Source organism: Macaca nemestrina, chromosome 2, assembly GCF_043159975.1.
Source record: "Macaca nemestrina isolate mMacNem1 chromosome 2, mMacNem.hap1, whole genome shotgun sequence".
NCBI lineage: Eukaryota > Metazoa > Chordata > Mammalia > Primates > Cercopithecidae > Macaca > Macaca nemestrina.
The window spans coordinates 39,507,579-39,525,033 of record NC_092126.1 but is presented as its reverse complement, the minus strand read 5'-3'; the positions used below and the strand labels follow the sequence as shown (position 1 = coordinate 39,525,033).

General features: G+C 37.8%; 1 protein-coding gene across 9 annotated transcripts in view; it reads right to left on the bottom strand.

Annotated features, from left to right (window-relative positions):
- The window catches only part of LOC105469922 (NCK adaptor protein 1), a 94,951-nt gene that overhangs the window by 4,920 nt on the left and 72,576 nt on the right, over window positions 1-17,455 (bottom strand). The window contains exon 1 of one of the 9 annotated variants that reach the window (XM_011721531.3): window positions 15,560-16,838. The exons of the other annotated variants lie outside the window; for them this stretch is intronic. Within the exon in view, the coding sequence (XP_011719833.1) occupies window positions 15,560-15,593 (34 nt within the window). The 5' untranslated portion in view covers window positions 15,594-16,838. Of the gene's footprint in view, window positions 1-15,559; window positions 16,839-17,455 lie in introns of those variants that run through there. 9 annotated transcript variants of the gene reach the window in all.

Genomic DNA, 17,455 nt, shown 5'->3' with positions numbered 1-17,455 from the left:
CTGTTGAAATTAAAAAGGGCCATGAGAGGAGAATATAAAAAAATGATTACCAAAAGAACCAATTTATTCATTATTAAAAAGGGATCTTCAACTCTATATAGATCTTTAAAGCCTTTAAACATAACAAATTTCTATGTAGTTAAAAATCATCTTTTTGGAAATAAGATGCAAATTATCTTTTTCTAACCAAATAAATATTTAATTTCAGTTATTATATGACAGTTCACCATCTTTTCTCTTGTCAAAGGCCCTGAAATAACTTTATAACATAATTATAAAGTTGTCCCAAATTGATGAATTCTCTCTTAAATGTAAATATAGATTTCTTTCATAGCTACAATCTAGGTACACAAAGGCTCCACCATACCCATACTCTTCTTGTCTTAGTTTAAAGCAAGCTAGATTCTACAATGAGCTGTATAAAAATAAAATTATTTCTATCTTAAATTATAATATGATATGCAATATAAAATTGCAGTTATGTCTGGCTAATCTTCCCATTTGCTTTCTTGGTTCCCAGACCCAGGTAGCGTTATTTACCTCATATGTTTATTTTAAAATATTATTTATTTGTTTTTCTCCCCTTACCCCAGTCACATGTAACCACCACAAGGGCAGGGAGTTTTGTTTGTTTACAGATAGAATCCCAAGGATCTTGTACAGTGCTTAGTACACAGTAAATGCTTAATAAATACATATGTGTTGAAAGCAATGAGAAAATCACCAAATGGTACTATCAATACAAATGTATGCTACATCAACTTCAGTCAGGCATTTTCACTGCTGCCCATTTCTTAGCGTGTGATTTTATGTTCTACTTTACCTAGAAAACAGGCCTCCCTAGGTAAAACTTCTCAAATTCCTTTTGTCTCAAAACTCTCATTATTCTCACTCTCTCTCTTCACTCAAGTCTCCAAATCCTGATCCTTCTAGGATCTTAATACTATCTTTCCGGACTCTCTTGGGACTCGACATCCTTATTTTCCTTCCTATTCAGTCCCTTCAATTATCTAAAAACACACTCAAATCTTTTCTAATTCAAAATGAAGTTATTTTTAACTCTGCTACAACTTTTAAACTGTAACATTTTGCTAATTTATTTTTTTTCTCTAACTGGTCCAATTTTCCCATAGAATAAACTTATACCACTCTTTTAAAAGTTGTCTTTCCCAGCTGGGCGTGGTGGCTCATGCCAGTAATCCCAGCATTTTGGGAGGCCGAGGCAGGCGGATCACAAGGTCAAGAGATCAAGACCATCCTGGCCAAACATGGTGAAACCCCGTCTCTACTAAAAATACAAAACTTAGCTGGGCGTGGTGGTGCACGCCTGTAGTCCCAGCTACGCAGGAGAATTGCTTGAACCTGGAAGGTGGAGGTTGCAGTGAGTCAAGATCATGCCACTACACTCCAGCCTGGCGACAGAGCGAGAATGTCTCAAAAAAAAAAAAAAAAAAAGTTGTCTTTTCCTTTTCCCTCAACTTTTTCACTACTCACACTCCCAACTCTTTATTATCTGATCCTTTGTCTCCAGCATTCTAACAAAACTACTCAATTAAAACCATTCTTATGAATACATTATGTCATCTCTCCTTACTGTCAAATCAGTAACTTTTAAAGTCCTCAGCCTTCTCAAACTCTATGCAGCAACCAAGATCACAGCCCACTCTCTCCATTATGTTTTCTCCTTCTTTGACTTCCCTGAATTTCTTATTTTCCCTCCCGACCTGTTTACATATTCTTGTTTACCTCTGTCTGGGCTCCTCTAACCTTGTTATTATCACATTGCATTGTACTTGTTTACTTGTCTGTCTTCCTCAATATGAGTGAACTTCCTGAGGGCAGAAAACGAGATCTTATTCCTTTCTATCTCCAATGCTTAGCAGTACATACATCAGTAGTAGGAACAAAGGAAAAACAAAATTATTTATTCAGCAGTCAGCGAACATGCTGAATGAATAAATGAAGAATTTCTTAGCTGAAAGTGTTTCACAAGATGCCATACTTGACCTTCCTCTCTATTCCGAGGAAATCATACACTTTCATTTTCTATAATTTCTGTGCAGAAGGTTCCCAGATCTCTTTGCAGCTCTAAGACCTTTCTGGAATTCAGGCACTACAATTCTAACTGTCACTAGACACCCACAGATTGTGCCATCAGTACCTCAAACCCAACATTCATGTTCAAATACAAATAGTCCAGTCTGTACCCATAAATCAACTTCTTCCTTCCTAATTTTCTTACTTCTGGTTAATGATAACCTTCTGAGAAATCCCTACATTTGGGGTGATACCACCAAAAATGGCACTGTCACTGCAAAAAGCAATGAATGCAATTAATGAGCTGGTAAATACTGTCAGACTCAACTTCTGCAGAATTCTGGAATCTAGTAAAAAAAAAAAAAAAAAAAACAACGTATAAAATCTAGGGCAAGGCTTGGTGAAGAAAGAAGTTGCTGCTCTGTGGTAAAGAGAGTGCTACAGCATCCTAAGTTGCCTGCCCACTATCCCCCACACCCCAAGTCAGTGATGGGTGTGTGGATAGTAACCTGCACTCCTAATGCCAGAGGAAGCAATACAGATCTCATTTTTAAACAATTATGATTGTGGGTTTCAACTTGTCTGGCAGCTCCCTGAAGGACCTGAGCAATGGCTTGCCTTGGCTTTGCCTGACTTGCGTCATTCCCAGGTATAGGGAGTCTTCCTGGGTGGTTTTTGCAAAAATCATTTAATTGATGCAGCAGCCTGGGGCAAGGGACAACAACTGGGACAAGAAACAGACAGATGGAAAAGCCTGGACAGAAAGGGAATGGGAAAGGATATTCATGGGTAATAAGGGGTGTGTATGCCAATCAAGAAGGACGTGCACAAGGCCAGGGCTGGACGCACACTCATGAAAGGCCCAGGAAAGACCCAAGAAGACCCTAAGCTTTCACCCTGGCTGATCTTCAGGCCTTGAGCAAACAGTAAGAGAAAGGCTAAGGCGGAATTATAAATGGCATCACTAAGTGGTCAAATAGTGCCCCAACATAAATCCATCTGTAAAGATGGGGAGAGGTTTTTTTTGTTTTGTTTTTTTCTTTTGGCTCCAGGTGTTTTAATGAAACTGTCAAAAACACTAGCTGATTACCAAGCAAATGGAATCAACTTCAGTGGCCCCACATGACCAGAACCATAGACCTTATAAAAATAGCTTAGAAAAGTCACTAAACAAGCAAACAAAAACCACTCACAATAAGCAGTAATAATAAGCCCTGGGGAGGGGATAGAATCTGATGCTGGGCCGGGCGCGGTGGCTCACGCCTGTAATCCCAGCACTTTGGGAGGCCGAGGCGGGCGGATCACAAGGTCAGGAGATCGAGACCACGGTGAAACCCCGTCTCTACTAAAAATACAAAAAAAAAAATTAGCCGGGCGCGGTTGTGGGCGCCTGTAGTCCCAGCTACTCGGGAGGCTGAGGCAGGAGAATGGCGTGAACCCGGGAGGCGGAGCTTGCAGTGAGCCGAGATCGCGCCACTGCACTCCAGCCTGGGCGACAGAGCGAGACTCCGTCTCAAAAAAAAAAAAAAAAAAAAAAAAAAAGAATCTGATGCTGAAAGCAGAGGAGCCAACCAAGAATTCTACATTTAGCAAAACTGTCCTTCAAAAATGAAGGAGAACATAAGACATTCCCAGATAAACAAAAACTAAAGGAATTCATCACTACCAGACCTGTGCTAAGAAATGCTGAAGAGAGGCTGGGAGCAGTGGCTCACACCTGTAATCCCAGCACTTTGGGAGGCCGAGGTGGGCAGATCACAAGGTCAGGAGATCGAGACCAGCCTGGCCAACATGGTGAAACCCTGTCTCTACTAAAAATACAAAAAAATTAGCCGGGCGTGGTGGCACGCACCTGTAGTCCCAGCTACTCGGGAGGTTGAGGCAGAAGAATTGCTTGAACCCGGGAGGTGGAGGTTGTAGTGAGCTGAGACTGCACCACTGCACTCCAGCCTGGGAGACAGAGCAAGACTCTGTCTCAAAAAAAAAAAAAGAAAGAAAGAAAGAAAAGAAATGCTAAACAGAATCCTCCAGGCTAAAATGAAAAAACATAGACAGTAATTTGAAGTCATATGAAGATATAAAGAGCAACGGCAAAGGTAGCTACATAGGTAAATATGAAAGTCAGTAGTATTGCAGTTTTTGTTTGTAAATTCTCCTTTTCTTTCCTTCATAATTTAAAATACAAATGCATAAAACAAAAATTTCAATTCTAGGTTAATGGACATATATTTTAATGTGTAAAGATGTAACATACAAAGATGTAGCTGCAAAGGAGCAGAGTTATGCATAGTACTGAAACTAAGTTGGTATTAATTCAAACATGACTGTTAAAAACCTAAGATGTTAATCCCCAGGGTAACCACTAAGGAAAAACAAAAACAATACAGAAAGAAAAATGAGAAGGATAATAAAACAATATATCAGAATAAATAGGCCAGTCACAGTGGCCCACACCTGTAATCCCAGCACTTTGGGAGGCAGAGGTGGGCAGATCACTTGAGGTCAGAAGTTCAAGATCAGCCTGGCCAACATGCTGAGACCTCGACTCTACCAAAAAATACCAAAAAATTAGCCAGGCATCATGGCATGCACCTGTAGTCCCAGCTACTTGAGAGGCTGAGGCATAAGTGTCGCTTGAACCTGGGAGGCAGAGGTTGCAGTGAGCAGAGATTATACCACTGCACTCCAGCCTGGGTGACAGAGTAAGACCTTAACCCCCACCCTCCAAAAAAAAAAAAAGAAAAAGAAATCACCAGAGAAGACAGTAATAGAAGAATTGAAAGAAAAAAAGAGCAAATGAAAACATCAAAATAGCAGAAATCCTTCCTTATCAGATATGACTTTAAATATAAATAGATTAAAAATAACATGATGCAACTCTGTTATCTGTAAGACACTCACTTTAGATCCAAACAAAGATGCAACTAGGTCTGAAAATGAAAGGATGGAAGAAGATATCCCATGTAAAAGATAACTAAGAGAGTGGGGTGGCTATATAAATATCACACAGCATAGGCCGGGTGCGGTGGCTCATGCCTGTAATCCCAGCACTTTAGGAAGCCGAGGTGGGTGGATCACTTGAGGTCAGGAGTTCAAGACCAGCCTGGCCAACATGGTGAAACCCTGTCTCTACCAAAAATAGAAAAACTAGTCGGGCATGATGGCGGGTGCCTATAATCCCAGCTACTCGGGAGGCTGAGACAGAAGAATTGCTTGAACCTGGGAAGCAGAGGTTGCAGTGAGCCGAGGTCATGCCACTGCACTCCAGCCTGCGCAACAGAGCAAGACTCTGTCTAAAAATAAATAAATACATATCACACAACACAGACTTAAAGACAAAGGACAGTAAATATTGATAAAAGAATCAGTCCATCAAGAATTGTAACAGTTACAAATATATGCATACCTAACAAGAGAGCCTCAAGGCATATAAAGCAAAAAATGACAGAATTGAGGGAGAAAAATAGTTCAATATACTTGGAGACATCAATACCCCACTTTCTGTAAGGGACAGAACTAAATGAAAGATCTTTAAGGAAATAGAGGCCTTGAGCAGTACTATAAACCAACTAGACCTAACAGACATATAGAGAATATTCCATCAAACAAAAGCAGAATATAGTACACATTTTTCTCAAGTGTACACTGAATATTCTGCAAGACAGACCATATGTTAGGACACAAAACAAGGCTCAGTAGGCCAGGCACAGTGGCTCAAGCCTGTAATTGCAATGCTTTGGGAGGCCAAGGTGGGGGGAAAAACTTGAGCCCAGGAGCCTGACAGCAGCCTGGGCAAGATGGTGAGAATTTGTCTCTATAAAAAGAAAAAATAAAACAAAATAATTAGCCAGGTGTGGTGGTGCATACCTGTAGTTCCAGATACTCAGGAGGCTGAGATGGGAAGACTGCTTGAGCCCAGGAGTTCAAAGGCTACAGTGAGCCATGATCATGCTACTGCACTCCAGTCTAGGTAACAAAGAGAGACCCTGTCTCTATTTAAAAAAAAAAAAGAGCCTCAATAAATCTGAGATTGAAGTCATACAAAATATCTTTTCTGACCACAATGGAATGAACCTATAAATCGATAACAGAAAGGAAAACTGGAAAATTAACAAGTGTGTGGCAACTAACACTCTCTTAAACCAATAGGTCACCAAGAAATTTCACAAGATTGGACATCACTGTGAGACAAATGAAAATGAAAACATAACATACGAAAACCTATGGGAGGCAGCAAAAGCAATGCTCAGAGGGAAATTTATAGCCCTAGAAGCTTGCATAAAGAAGAAGAAAGATCTCGAATTACCAACTTAATCATAAGGAACTGTAAAAGGAAAACTAAACTCAAAGCTAAAAGAAGGAAATAATAAAAATTAGAGCAGAGGCCGGGCGCGGTGGCTCAAGCCTGTAATCCCAGCACTTTGGGAGGCCGAGACGGGCGGATCACGAGGTCAGGAGATCGAGAGACCATCCCGGCTAACACGGTGAAACCCCGTCTCTACTAAAAAATACAAAAAAACTAGCCGGGCGAGGTGGCGGGCGCCTGTAGTCCCAGCTACTCGGGAGGCTGAGGCAGGAGAATGGCGTAAACCCGGGAGGCGGAGCTTGCAGTGAGCTGAGATCCGGCCACTGCACTCCAGCCTGGGTGACAGAGCAAGACTCCGTCTCAAAAAAAAAAAAAAAAAAAAAAAAAAAAAAAAAAAAAAAAAAAAATTAGAGCAGAGATATACACAAAAGAGAACAGAAAAAGAAAGGAAATCAACAAAACCAAAATGCGGTTATTTGAAAATATCAGCAAAATTAAAAACTCTTTAGCTAGACCAACGAGAGACACTCAAATAAATAAAATAATAACATTTCTACAGGCCTTACAGATATTTTTAAAAGGATTATAAACGAGTACTATGAACAACTGTACGCCAATAAATTAATAAACCTAGAAAACAAGATCAATTCCAAGAGACACACAAACTACCACAAAGCTGACTCAGGAAAAAATAGAAAATGTGAACAGACATATAACAAGTAAAATATTCAATCAGTAACAAAACATCTCGCACATAATGTGCTCTGGACCGGATGGTTTCACTAGTGGATTTTACCCAATGTTTAAAGAAGAATTAACATCAATACTTCTAAAACATCTCTAAAAAGAAAAAGGGAGAGAATACTTATTAACTCATTCTGTGAGGCCAACATTACCCAGAATACCAAAGCTATCACAAGAAAACAGGCTAATATCACTTAGAAATATAGATGCAAAAATCCTCAACAAAATTCAGTTGATTTTCATTATTTGCAATAGTTACATTCTATAAAGTTACCATAAATACTGAATTAGCAAATACTGAACCACAGCTCCTAAGGGAAAAACAGGGTTAGGCTCCAGTCATGTTTTTGCTAACCAATCACTACATAACCTTGTTTTATGTGTGTTTCTTTTTAAAGACACTTTGTTTAATATAAATTGTGATTAACATTGAATTCACAACATCACTGTAACTCACGCCTAAATGAAGCTTATCTAACACACATTTTTTCCGTAAGGCAAATCCACAGCTTTCTTGTGTTTATGAACTCTAGACCACACTTCATCACTATGCTTGGGGGCCATTTTAAACAGCAAAATCATCAACAAGTACAAAAATGCAAAAAATGTGGCACTAAATAGACTGTGCAAAGGACACTTGTTTATAGTATGAAAGTTGAAATAAGAAGGCGGAATATCGCCTCGACTCGGAATGTGCACATCAAATGACTCACATTTTTGCCACACTGCACATGTCCACAAAACACTGCAAGTATCAACTTTGGGCTTATAAATAAATTTTAGCCAATAAGTGAATTCACAAATACAGAATCTGTGAAAAATAAGGATCATTTGTACTAGGAAAACCAAATCCAGCAAGCATATTAAAAGGACTGTATATGAGTAAATGGGATTTATGCAAGGGTGGTTCAACATATGAAAATCAATATAATACACTTCATACTAGTAAAATAAAGGGGAAAAAACAAACGATTATCTCAATTGATGCAGAAAAAGCATTGGACAAAATCCAAAACCATTTCATGATAACAATCCTCAGCAAACTAGGATTAGAAGGGAATTTCCTCAATATGATAAAGGGCATCTGCAAAAAACTGTGGAGCTGACATCACACTCAATGGTGAAAGACAAAGTTTTCCACCCTAAGAACAGGAACAAGAACAAGGATGCTCTCTTCCACTACTTCTATTTAACATTGTATTGGAAGTGCTAGTCAAAGCAATTAGGGAGGGGAAAAAGTATCCACAGATGACATGATCTTATAAACAGAAAATCCGAAAGAATACACACACACACACACTCACACAGAGTGAGAATAAACAAATTCAGCAAAGTTGCAAGATCAACACACAAAATCAGTTGTATTTCTATATGTTAGCAATGAACAATTCAAAGCCAAAATTAAGAAAACAATCCATTTATAATAGCATTAAGAAGAATAAGATACATAGGAATAATTTTAACTAAGTATCAGACTCATAAACTAAACACTGCAAAACACCACTGAAAGAAATTAAAGAAGACCTAAATAAATGGAAAGATATTCTGTGTAAGATGGCAATAGTATCCAAAGCAATCCACAGATTCAATGCAATTCTTACTAAAGTTCAACCATCGTGTTTTGTTTTTCTTCCAAAGAAATGAAAAGGTTGATTCTAATATTCACACAGAACTGCAAGGTGGACCCTAAGCAGCCAAAACAATCTTGAAAAAGGAAAATCAAGTGGGAAGACTCTCCCTTTCTGATTTCAAAACTTACTACAAAGCCACAGTAATCAAAATAGTGTGGTATTGGAATAAGGACAGACATATACAGCAATTAAACAGAATTGGGAGTCCTCAAATAAACCCATGCATCTACGGTCAATTGATTTTCATCAATGGTGCCAAGACCACTCAATGGGAAGAAAGAATAGTTTCTTCAACAAAGGGTACTGGAACAAATGCATATCCATAAACAAAAGAATGAAACTGGACTCCAACTTCCCGTCATATATAAAAATTAACTCAAAATGACCAAATGTCAGAGCTAAAACTATAAAACTCTTAGAAGAAAACATAGGAGTAAATATATGTGACCTTGGATTTAGCAATGGATTCTTAGATACTGACACTAAAAGCATAAGCAACCAAAAAAACAAGATCCATTATGCTTCATTAAAATTAAAAACATTTGTCTATAAGACACTATCAAGAAAGTGAAAAGACAATCTACAGAATTAGAAGAGAATATTTGCAAATCATAATTCTGATAATGGTCTAGTATCCAGAACATATAAACAACTCTTAGAGCCCAACAACAAAAACAACTACTTCAAAAATGGGCAAAGGACTTGAATAAACATTGTTCCAACTAAAGTATACAAATGGCCAACAGGCACAAGAAAAGATCCTCAATATCATTAGTCATTAGAGAAATGTAAATCAAAACCACAATGATCCTACCTCACACCTACTACAATGGCTATAAGCAAACAAAAAAAGAAAATAGGTGTTGGCAGGGATGTGGAGAAACTGGAATCTCCCTCACAATACTGGTTGGAATGTAAAACGGTGCCACCATGTGAAAAACAGATGGTTTCTCAAAAAGCAAAACAGAATTACCATATGATCCAGCAATTCCAATTTTAGGTTTAACTGAAAATAGATATTCAAATAATAACTGTACATGAATGTTTATCACAAAGCTGTTCACAATAACCAAAATGTGATATATACATGTAATAGTTATTCAGCCAGCCGGGCGCAGTGGCTCACATCTGTAATCCCAGCACTTCGGGAGGCCGAGGTGGGCAGACGACTTGAGGTCAGGAGTTCATGACCAGCCTGGCCAACATGGTGAAATCCTGTCTCTACTAAAAATACACAAATTAGCCGGGTGTGGTGGCATGTGTCTGTAATCCCAGCTACTTAGGAGGCTGAGGCAGGAGAATCACTTGAATCCAAGCAGCAAAGATTGCAGTGAGCTGAGATTGCGCCACTGCACTCCAGCCTGAGTGACAGGGCGAGACTCTGTCTCAGAAAAAAAAAAAAAAAAAAGGTTATTCGGCCATAAAAGGGATGAATTACTGATACATGCTACAACGTGGATAAACCTTGAAAATATTATACTAAATGAAAGAAGTCAGACACAAAAGGTCACATACTCTATGATTCCATTTATATAAATTATCCAGAAAAAGTAAATCCATAGAGACAGAAAGCAGATTCGTAATTGCCAGGGACTGATTGAGAATGACTATTTTTGAGGTGATGGAAACATTTTGGAAGCAGAAGTGATGGCTGCACAACATTGTTAATGTACTCAATACTACTGAATTACATACTTTAAAATGGTTAATTTTATGTTATATAAATTTTACCTCACAAAAAAAATTTTTAAGAGTTTTACATCAAATCCTCACAATCATATCTCCTTACAAGCAACACTTTCTCTTCTCACTATGGTCACTCTTCTTCAGGCCTATTATGTTGTACCAGAGCTTTCGTGACCCCACTAAACTAGTTTCCTTATTAATTCAATTTCTCCCTCAGTCAACCCATCGGTCATATCAACCAGTCTAATCTTCCTATAAAGCTGCAATCACATGACATCACTATTCAAAAGCCAACAGTGGCTGTTTCACATAGCAGATTCTCAATAAATGTTAAATTGAGTAAAACTGAATAATGATATGAGGAAAATTTTTTTAAAAAATGTTAAACCTGAAAATACAGATTAAGTTTCAAATGATTTTTTTGAAAATTCAGAATTTGCACAGTTTTGTATGGTATAAGAAGTGCAAAAGATCAGTAAAACCTAGAATGATCCTCTCTGGAAGCTTATATTTAAAAACATTATGTCTAAGACTAATTACACAATGTCAAAAAAAGAATGGCCTGGTGCGGGGGCTCACATCTGTAATCCCAGCACTTTGGGAGGCCGAGGCAGGCAGATCACTTGGAGGTCAGGAGTTCAAGACCAGCCTGACCAACATGGTGAAACTCCGTCACTACTAAAAATACAAAAATTAGCCGGTCATGGTGGCACACACCTGTAATTCCAGCTACTCGGGTGGCTGTGGCATGAGAATCATTTGAACCCAGGAGGCGGAGGCTACAGTAAGCTGAGATGGTGCCGAGTTTTGGGGGACACAAACACTCAGGTCATAGCACTTCCTGACCTCACAGTTCACCACAATTCTCTTAACCTTCACTAGTCCTTTTTGCATCAAACCTTTCTAACCCACTGCTTGACTCCAATTCTCTACTCTTTAGTAATAAAAGATCCACTATGAGAACTTTAATAGGAGATACAAGTTTAAATTTTAGTTCTGCTCCTGGCTCTGTGATCTTGGTCAAATTATTTAATCTTTTTTAAACTCCAGTTTCTAACACAAGAACAGAAAACCAAATACTTCCCCCTTGAGGGGGAAGGGTGGGCAAAGGAGAGTAAGAGAAAAGATAATGATTGGGTACTGGGCTTGATACCTGGGTGATGAAATAATATGTACAACAGGCCAGGCGCGGTGATGCACGCCTGTAATCCCAGCACTTTGGGAGACCGAGGTGGATGGATCACGTGACGCTGGGAGTTCGAGACCAGCCTGGCCAACATGGTGAAACCCCATTTCTACTAAAAATACAAAAATTAGCCAGGCGTGGTGGTGGGCACCTGTAATCCCAGCTACTCGGGAGGCCTAGGCAGGAGAATCACTTGAACCTGGGAGGCGGAGGTTGCAGTGAGCTGAGATCACGCCACTGCACTCCAACCTGGGCAATAGAATGAGACTCGGTCTCGGGGTGGAGGGGAAAAAAAGAAAGAAAGAAATAATATGAACAAACCCCCATGACATGTATTTACCTATGTAACAAACCTTCACATGTACCCCCAATCCTAAAAGTTTAAAAAAGAAAACTCCAGTCTCCTTGTTTGTACAATGGTGGTGTGTAAAAAAATAAATTCATAAAATGCTTGTAAAAAATTTTTTTTAATCTATATGTAAAGCACTTACAGTACATAGCAGGAACTCCATCAATGGTGGTTACTATTTTCCTACCTTCTAGTGCTTCTGGTGTTTAATTTTCAAAATTACTTAAACTTGGTCGGGCGAGGTGGCTCAGGCTTGTAATCCCAGCACTTTGGGAGGCTGAGACAGGCAGATCACTTGAGGCCAGGAGCTCGAGACCAGCCTGGTCAACATGGGGAAACCCCACCTCTACTAAAAATACAAAAAATTAGCCAGGCGTGGTGGCATACGCCTGTAGCCCCAGCTGCTTGGGAGGCTGAGGGACGAGAATCGTTTGAACCTGAGAGGCAGAGGTGGCAGTGAGCTGAGATGGCACTGGTGCACTCCAGCCTGGGTGGCAGAGTGAGACCACCTCAAGAAAAAAAAAATTACTTAAATCTTTATTCTTGCATTATATAGCTGGACCTGGCTGTAGTTGGAAGGAAATTGCTCAGATCTAAGCACTGAGGAAGTGCACAATTCTGAGGCAGTTTTTTATTGTTAGCTTCGCTTAAATTAAAAAAAAAAAAAAAAGGTTTAGGGATAATTTCTGACCTTTCCCTCACTACGACCCACTGGTCTTCTCTCTTCCTATAGCACTGTTTCTTAACCAGAACAATGTATTATAAACTCCCCAAGAATTTTTAAGAACCTGGTTAAGCACTGTGAACATTCCTTCTTCATATGACAGCTGTGCTCCCTGAGGCAAGTCTCTGTGTCCATAAGTATTCCTTATGTGACCTGGTTTCCAAATCCTTGATATACTGGATGCCAGTATTTGGAAGCATCCAAGTTTCTCAATACCATTGTTAAAGAATATCTATCAAAAGTGGATTAATTACATCATGTTTTATATGGCCAACACACACATAAGGGAGTATACCTCCACCTAAGCACCTCTCATACTCATATCAGTGTCACCATGGACTGTGTTGAGACTTTTAGTACCTACATTACCACAGCAGCTCTTACTAAGATTTTTACTCATGTAAGCTGCTGCCAGGCTAGGTTCTCACCAATCTATACAATCCCTTTTAAAATTTTAATGTAGAGTTTTACAATACTGTCTGTTCTTATTCATCTTATTTCTATCTTAATTTTAGTTTCCAAATATATTTCTGAACCTAGTGTACTTATTAGTTAGTGATTGCAGTATTCCTTAGTTTAAGCACGTCGTTTTTCCTTCATCTGTATCACTGAGTAAGTGTTGAGAATTGGGCCAAAGAAAGTTTTCCTGCTGCTTCTAATTCCTTAGTGAACTACAATTCCATTCCCATGTTTCTACTTCTTCAAAACCAATTTCTCCCTCATTGCTTTCCCTCAATTCCTATGACACACCTAAGACTGCTTAGTTGTTTACAAGGATGTAAGACTTTTAGAGTTAGAAGGGACTTTCCAGGATCATTTAGTCTTGCCCAACTCTCTCCTTTACAAGGAACAGAAAATCACAAAAGTTCAGTTATATTTTGCAGGCCACATGGCATGTAAGTGATATCTAGGAACAGAACTAAGAAATACTAAATATAAATATATGGTATTCTTTCTATTACGGGTTTTTATTTAAATTTTTATATGTTCATCTGCTCATTTCATCCACACGAAATAAATTATTTTTTATTCTGTTTTATTTAAAACATTGTGCAATTTTTGTTTTCAAAGATATTCTGGCTGCCACACAAGAAGCACATAATGCTCTGTTTCTTCTACTTTGTAAGCCCATTCAGGGAGGAAGTAGATGAACAGCCTGTCTCTACTCTGACAAACTGCCTGGCAAAATAAATAAAAATCTGGGGTTGTTGCAGGGATTGAGCAAAGAAACATTTTGGTTACAGATTTCAAATCCTGACTCTCAGTCTGCAAATGCATTAACTATCAACTTCCTAAGACTCAGTAGAAAGAATAATTTTACCACTGTATTGATGATATATATTGAATCACTGTATCAATGATACAATGGATTTTTTTTTTTTTTTTTTGCAATGTAGTCTTGCTCTGTCGCCCACACTGGAGTGCAGAGGCACAATCTTGGCTCACTGCAGCCCCCATCTCTGAGTTCAAGCGATTCTCCTGCATCAGCTTCCCAAGTAGCTGGGATTACAGGTGCCCGCCACCATGCCCAGCTAATTTTTGCATTTTTAGTAGAGACAGTGTTTCAACATGTTGACCAGGCTGGTCTCAAACTCCTGACCTCAAGTGCTCAGCCTCCCAAAGTGCTGGGATTACAGGCGTGAGCTGCCATGCCTGGCCACAATGGATTATTTTTATGTCATTTCTGGTTGATTTATGGTCAACATCACTTATGACTTAACCTAAATGTGAAATCCACTGTATTATTAAAAACAATCATCATATACCTCTCCACCAGAATGTAAGATCTGCTTAAGTTAGTATTAGTTTTTCACCCTATGATTTCTGCCTGGCTTGGAGTAGGCTCTCAATAAGAAGGTGTTGATAAACTAATGAGCAAATAAGTAAGTTCTTCCAAGGTAAAACTTACCCAAAAAATGAAAATGCAAAGATCTGAAATTTTAGTAACTCCGCAAAAAGTAAACGGAAGAGACATATTCCAGAGGGAGTCATTAAAGCTAACAAATGAGTCTTCACATTACAATTACAACATTCTTTTTCAACAAAGTGCTTATTCCTTTTCTCTTTTGCCCTTTTCTCTGGAATGTCTTGTCAGGTTACTCTTTGTTTCCTTAGGCTTGTTGTGCGTAAGAGACTTCTATAATAATTCCTCTGTTCATTTTTCTAGAAACACCAAGCAAATGTTCAAGGAGATCAAATCAAGTTCACTATAAGATCATAAGGAGGCTACCAGCAGAACCAGCAGAATTAGGCTCTTATAAATTATTATTAGTACTACTTCATGACCCAAACTCAGTAACAGTCAATAATTCACTATGTATTTTCCTCTTTGTTGTACAGCTGTTCTCATAACTCATATCAAAATATCAAATCTCACATTCATCAAAACATCAATTTCTAGCAATACTACATTAAATAAAAATATTCTGTTTACTAGTGTTTTAATTAAAGATTATGTTTACACTGTTCCTCTAAAAAAAGTAAGTAAAAAGTAGTTTTTAAAAAGTTAATTCGGAAGTTGAGGATGAAGAAATTTGTTCACCTAATCCTTTTTTTCTAATGATTTTAATGTTTACAATTTATTTAATTCATTTCAAATGTCTGTGCTAAGTTGAAAATTACTGAATTAGAACTGCATCAAACTCAAACCAAAGGTTTATATCCTTTCTCTACTTGTTAAAACATTCATGCTAAAACATTTTAAAATTATTTTACTTACCAAGTCCAAACTACAATTTTTGGATATATCACCAATCATCTGGTTTATATTACATAAACATAATATAGTAGCTTACATAAACCCACCAAATAAGAGCTTTCCTTTAAATTTACAAAAGCAGAAAATCTAATTCACAACTTCAAGAAAACAATGGATTTAATAAACAGATTAACTTACTGAAAAAATCTTTAAAGACGTTTAACCAATCCATTTTGAGTAAAAATTCCGTGTTCTATTTTGTCAGTTTGTTAACACAGCTCAGGATAATTCTCAGTGAGCTTCCTGGTCTGTTCTGCAACACTGAAACTTCCCACACCCAATCCATGTGACCTGGCCCACATCCAGGCAATAGAAAATTTGAGGCTTCTCTTTACAAAACTTTTTTTCCTCTAAATTATAACACAGCCTATATAACAAGTAAATAATCATGGCCAAAAATACGACCTTATTATTCAGACTTATTTTGGAAGAAGCTTTAAAGCACATGTATTTTTTATAGTTAAAATACATTCATGCATTAATCCTTTTGTTTTCTCCTTTTCCTTCTCAACTTTCAAACAATGTCTCCACCAGCACAATCATTGTGAAACAAATATATTAATTACACTGGACATTTAAGTTACCAAAAAGGGGCACAGAAATTATGAGAAAAGGGAAAAGGCTACCTAATGCAAAAGCTGGACTTACATCTCTTTACAGGCTAACTACAGATTACTAACTCAATGTTTCCAAGCACCCTGGAATATAGGTGGTAATAACTGTAATACAGTAATAAAGTTAACAGAGATTTCCTAAGACTTAGAGATAAAACTTTGATAAAACTGTCTCAGTAACATCAGAATGTAGTATGGAAGGCATCCCTGGGGTATTAACAAATAATAAAAATTATATCTAAATGGGCTTTTAGATTTATATACAGTAATATCTAATACTGGAATGCTTCCCCCCTTTGCTCTATTAGTTTTTTCACTATGTTTTGTTAATTACTGTCACATTCACTCTAATCCCAAGATACCAGTGTCCTTTTAAAATGGAACAAAAAGTCTATCTGGGTATATGTTAGTACCCTGTGCACTTACCACTATGAGGCACACTTTCTTGAAAGAAATTACCTTAATTTCTCCCAATATCTCTAATCATCATGCTTTAAATAAATGGCCAGTATTTACAAAACCAGTATTCTTGATTCTAACCCTATTCTCCTCTGCTACTGAAGGAAAATCTCTTTCTGATTTGTCTACCATCGAAAAACTAAAAATAATGGTTTTAATTGCAAAACTTGAAAGTATTAAAAAAGTTACCTCAGCAGTTAAACATCACCATTATTATATCTACTTAATTATTACCTTTAGAACACTGGAAACATTTTTATCTCAGAAACTGATAATCTATTACTTTATACCTTACTCCAAATTGTACTATATTTTAGTTTTTGCAGTTTTACAATGGTTAAAAACATTAAATATTTGTATTTCATTATTAGAAGAACATTCAAGAATAACAATAATGTTGAATAAGAACAAAAACTAAGTTGGGCATGGTAGTGAGCATCTGTAGTCCCAGCTACTCAGGAGGCTGAGGTGCGAGGGTTGCTTGAGCCCAGGAGTTCAAGTTTGGCCTGGACAACAGAGCAAGACTCCATCTCTACAAAAACCATAAAAAAATAAATAAAAACTAATGTAAAGTAGTGAGTCAACAGTATTTCATATTTATCAGTCATGCTATATTTCTCCCAAACTGCCTGTACAAGGAGAAATTGTACTTTTCTTCTACATGTAGACAAAGAACCATTACACAAATAGCATGTTTGCCTGAACACCAAAAATGAAATTCTGTCCCTCCCAATTCCTTCCTGTCAGCTAAGGAGAGTTTAATTTTTTATTTTACTTTTTTAAAGAAGAGGCCATTCCTTGCCCATGCATATTTCCTTCCTATCAGCTTAGCCAAGTCCAGTGTGAAGTGGGCTCCACTGTCTCAGGCCCTAAGGGAGGGCCAGTAAAAATAAAAAACAAAAACTTTGGAGAAATAAAGACAGGGAAAAAGAGAAACAAAATAGAAAAGAGCTCTGTAGGT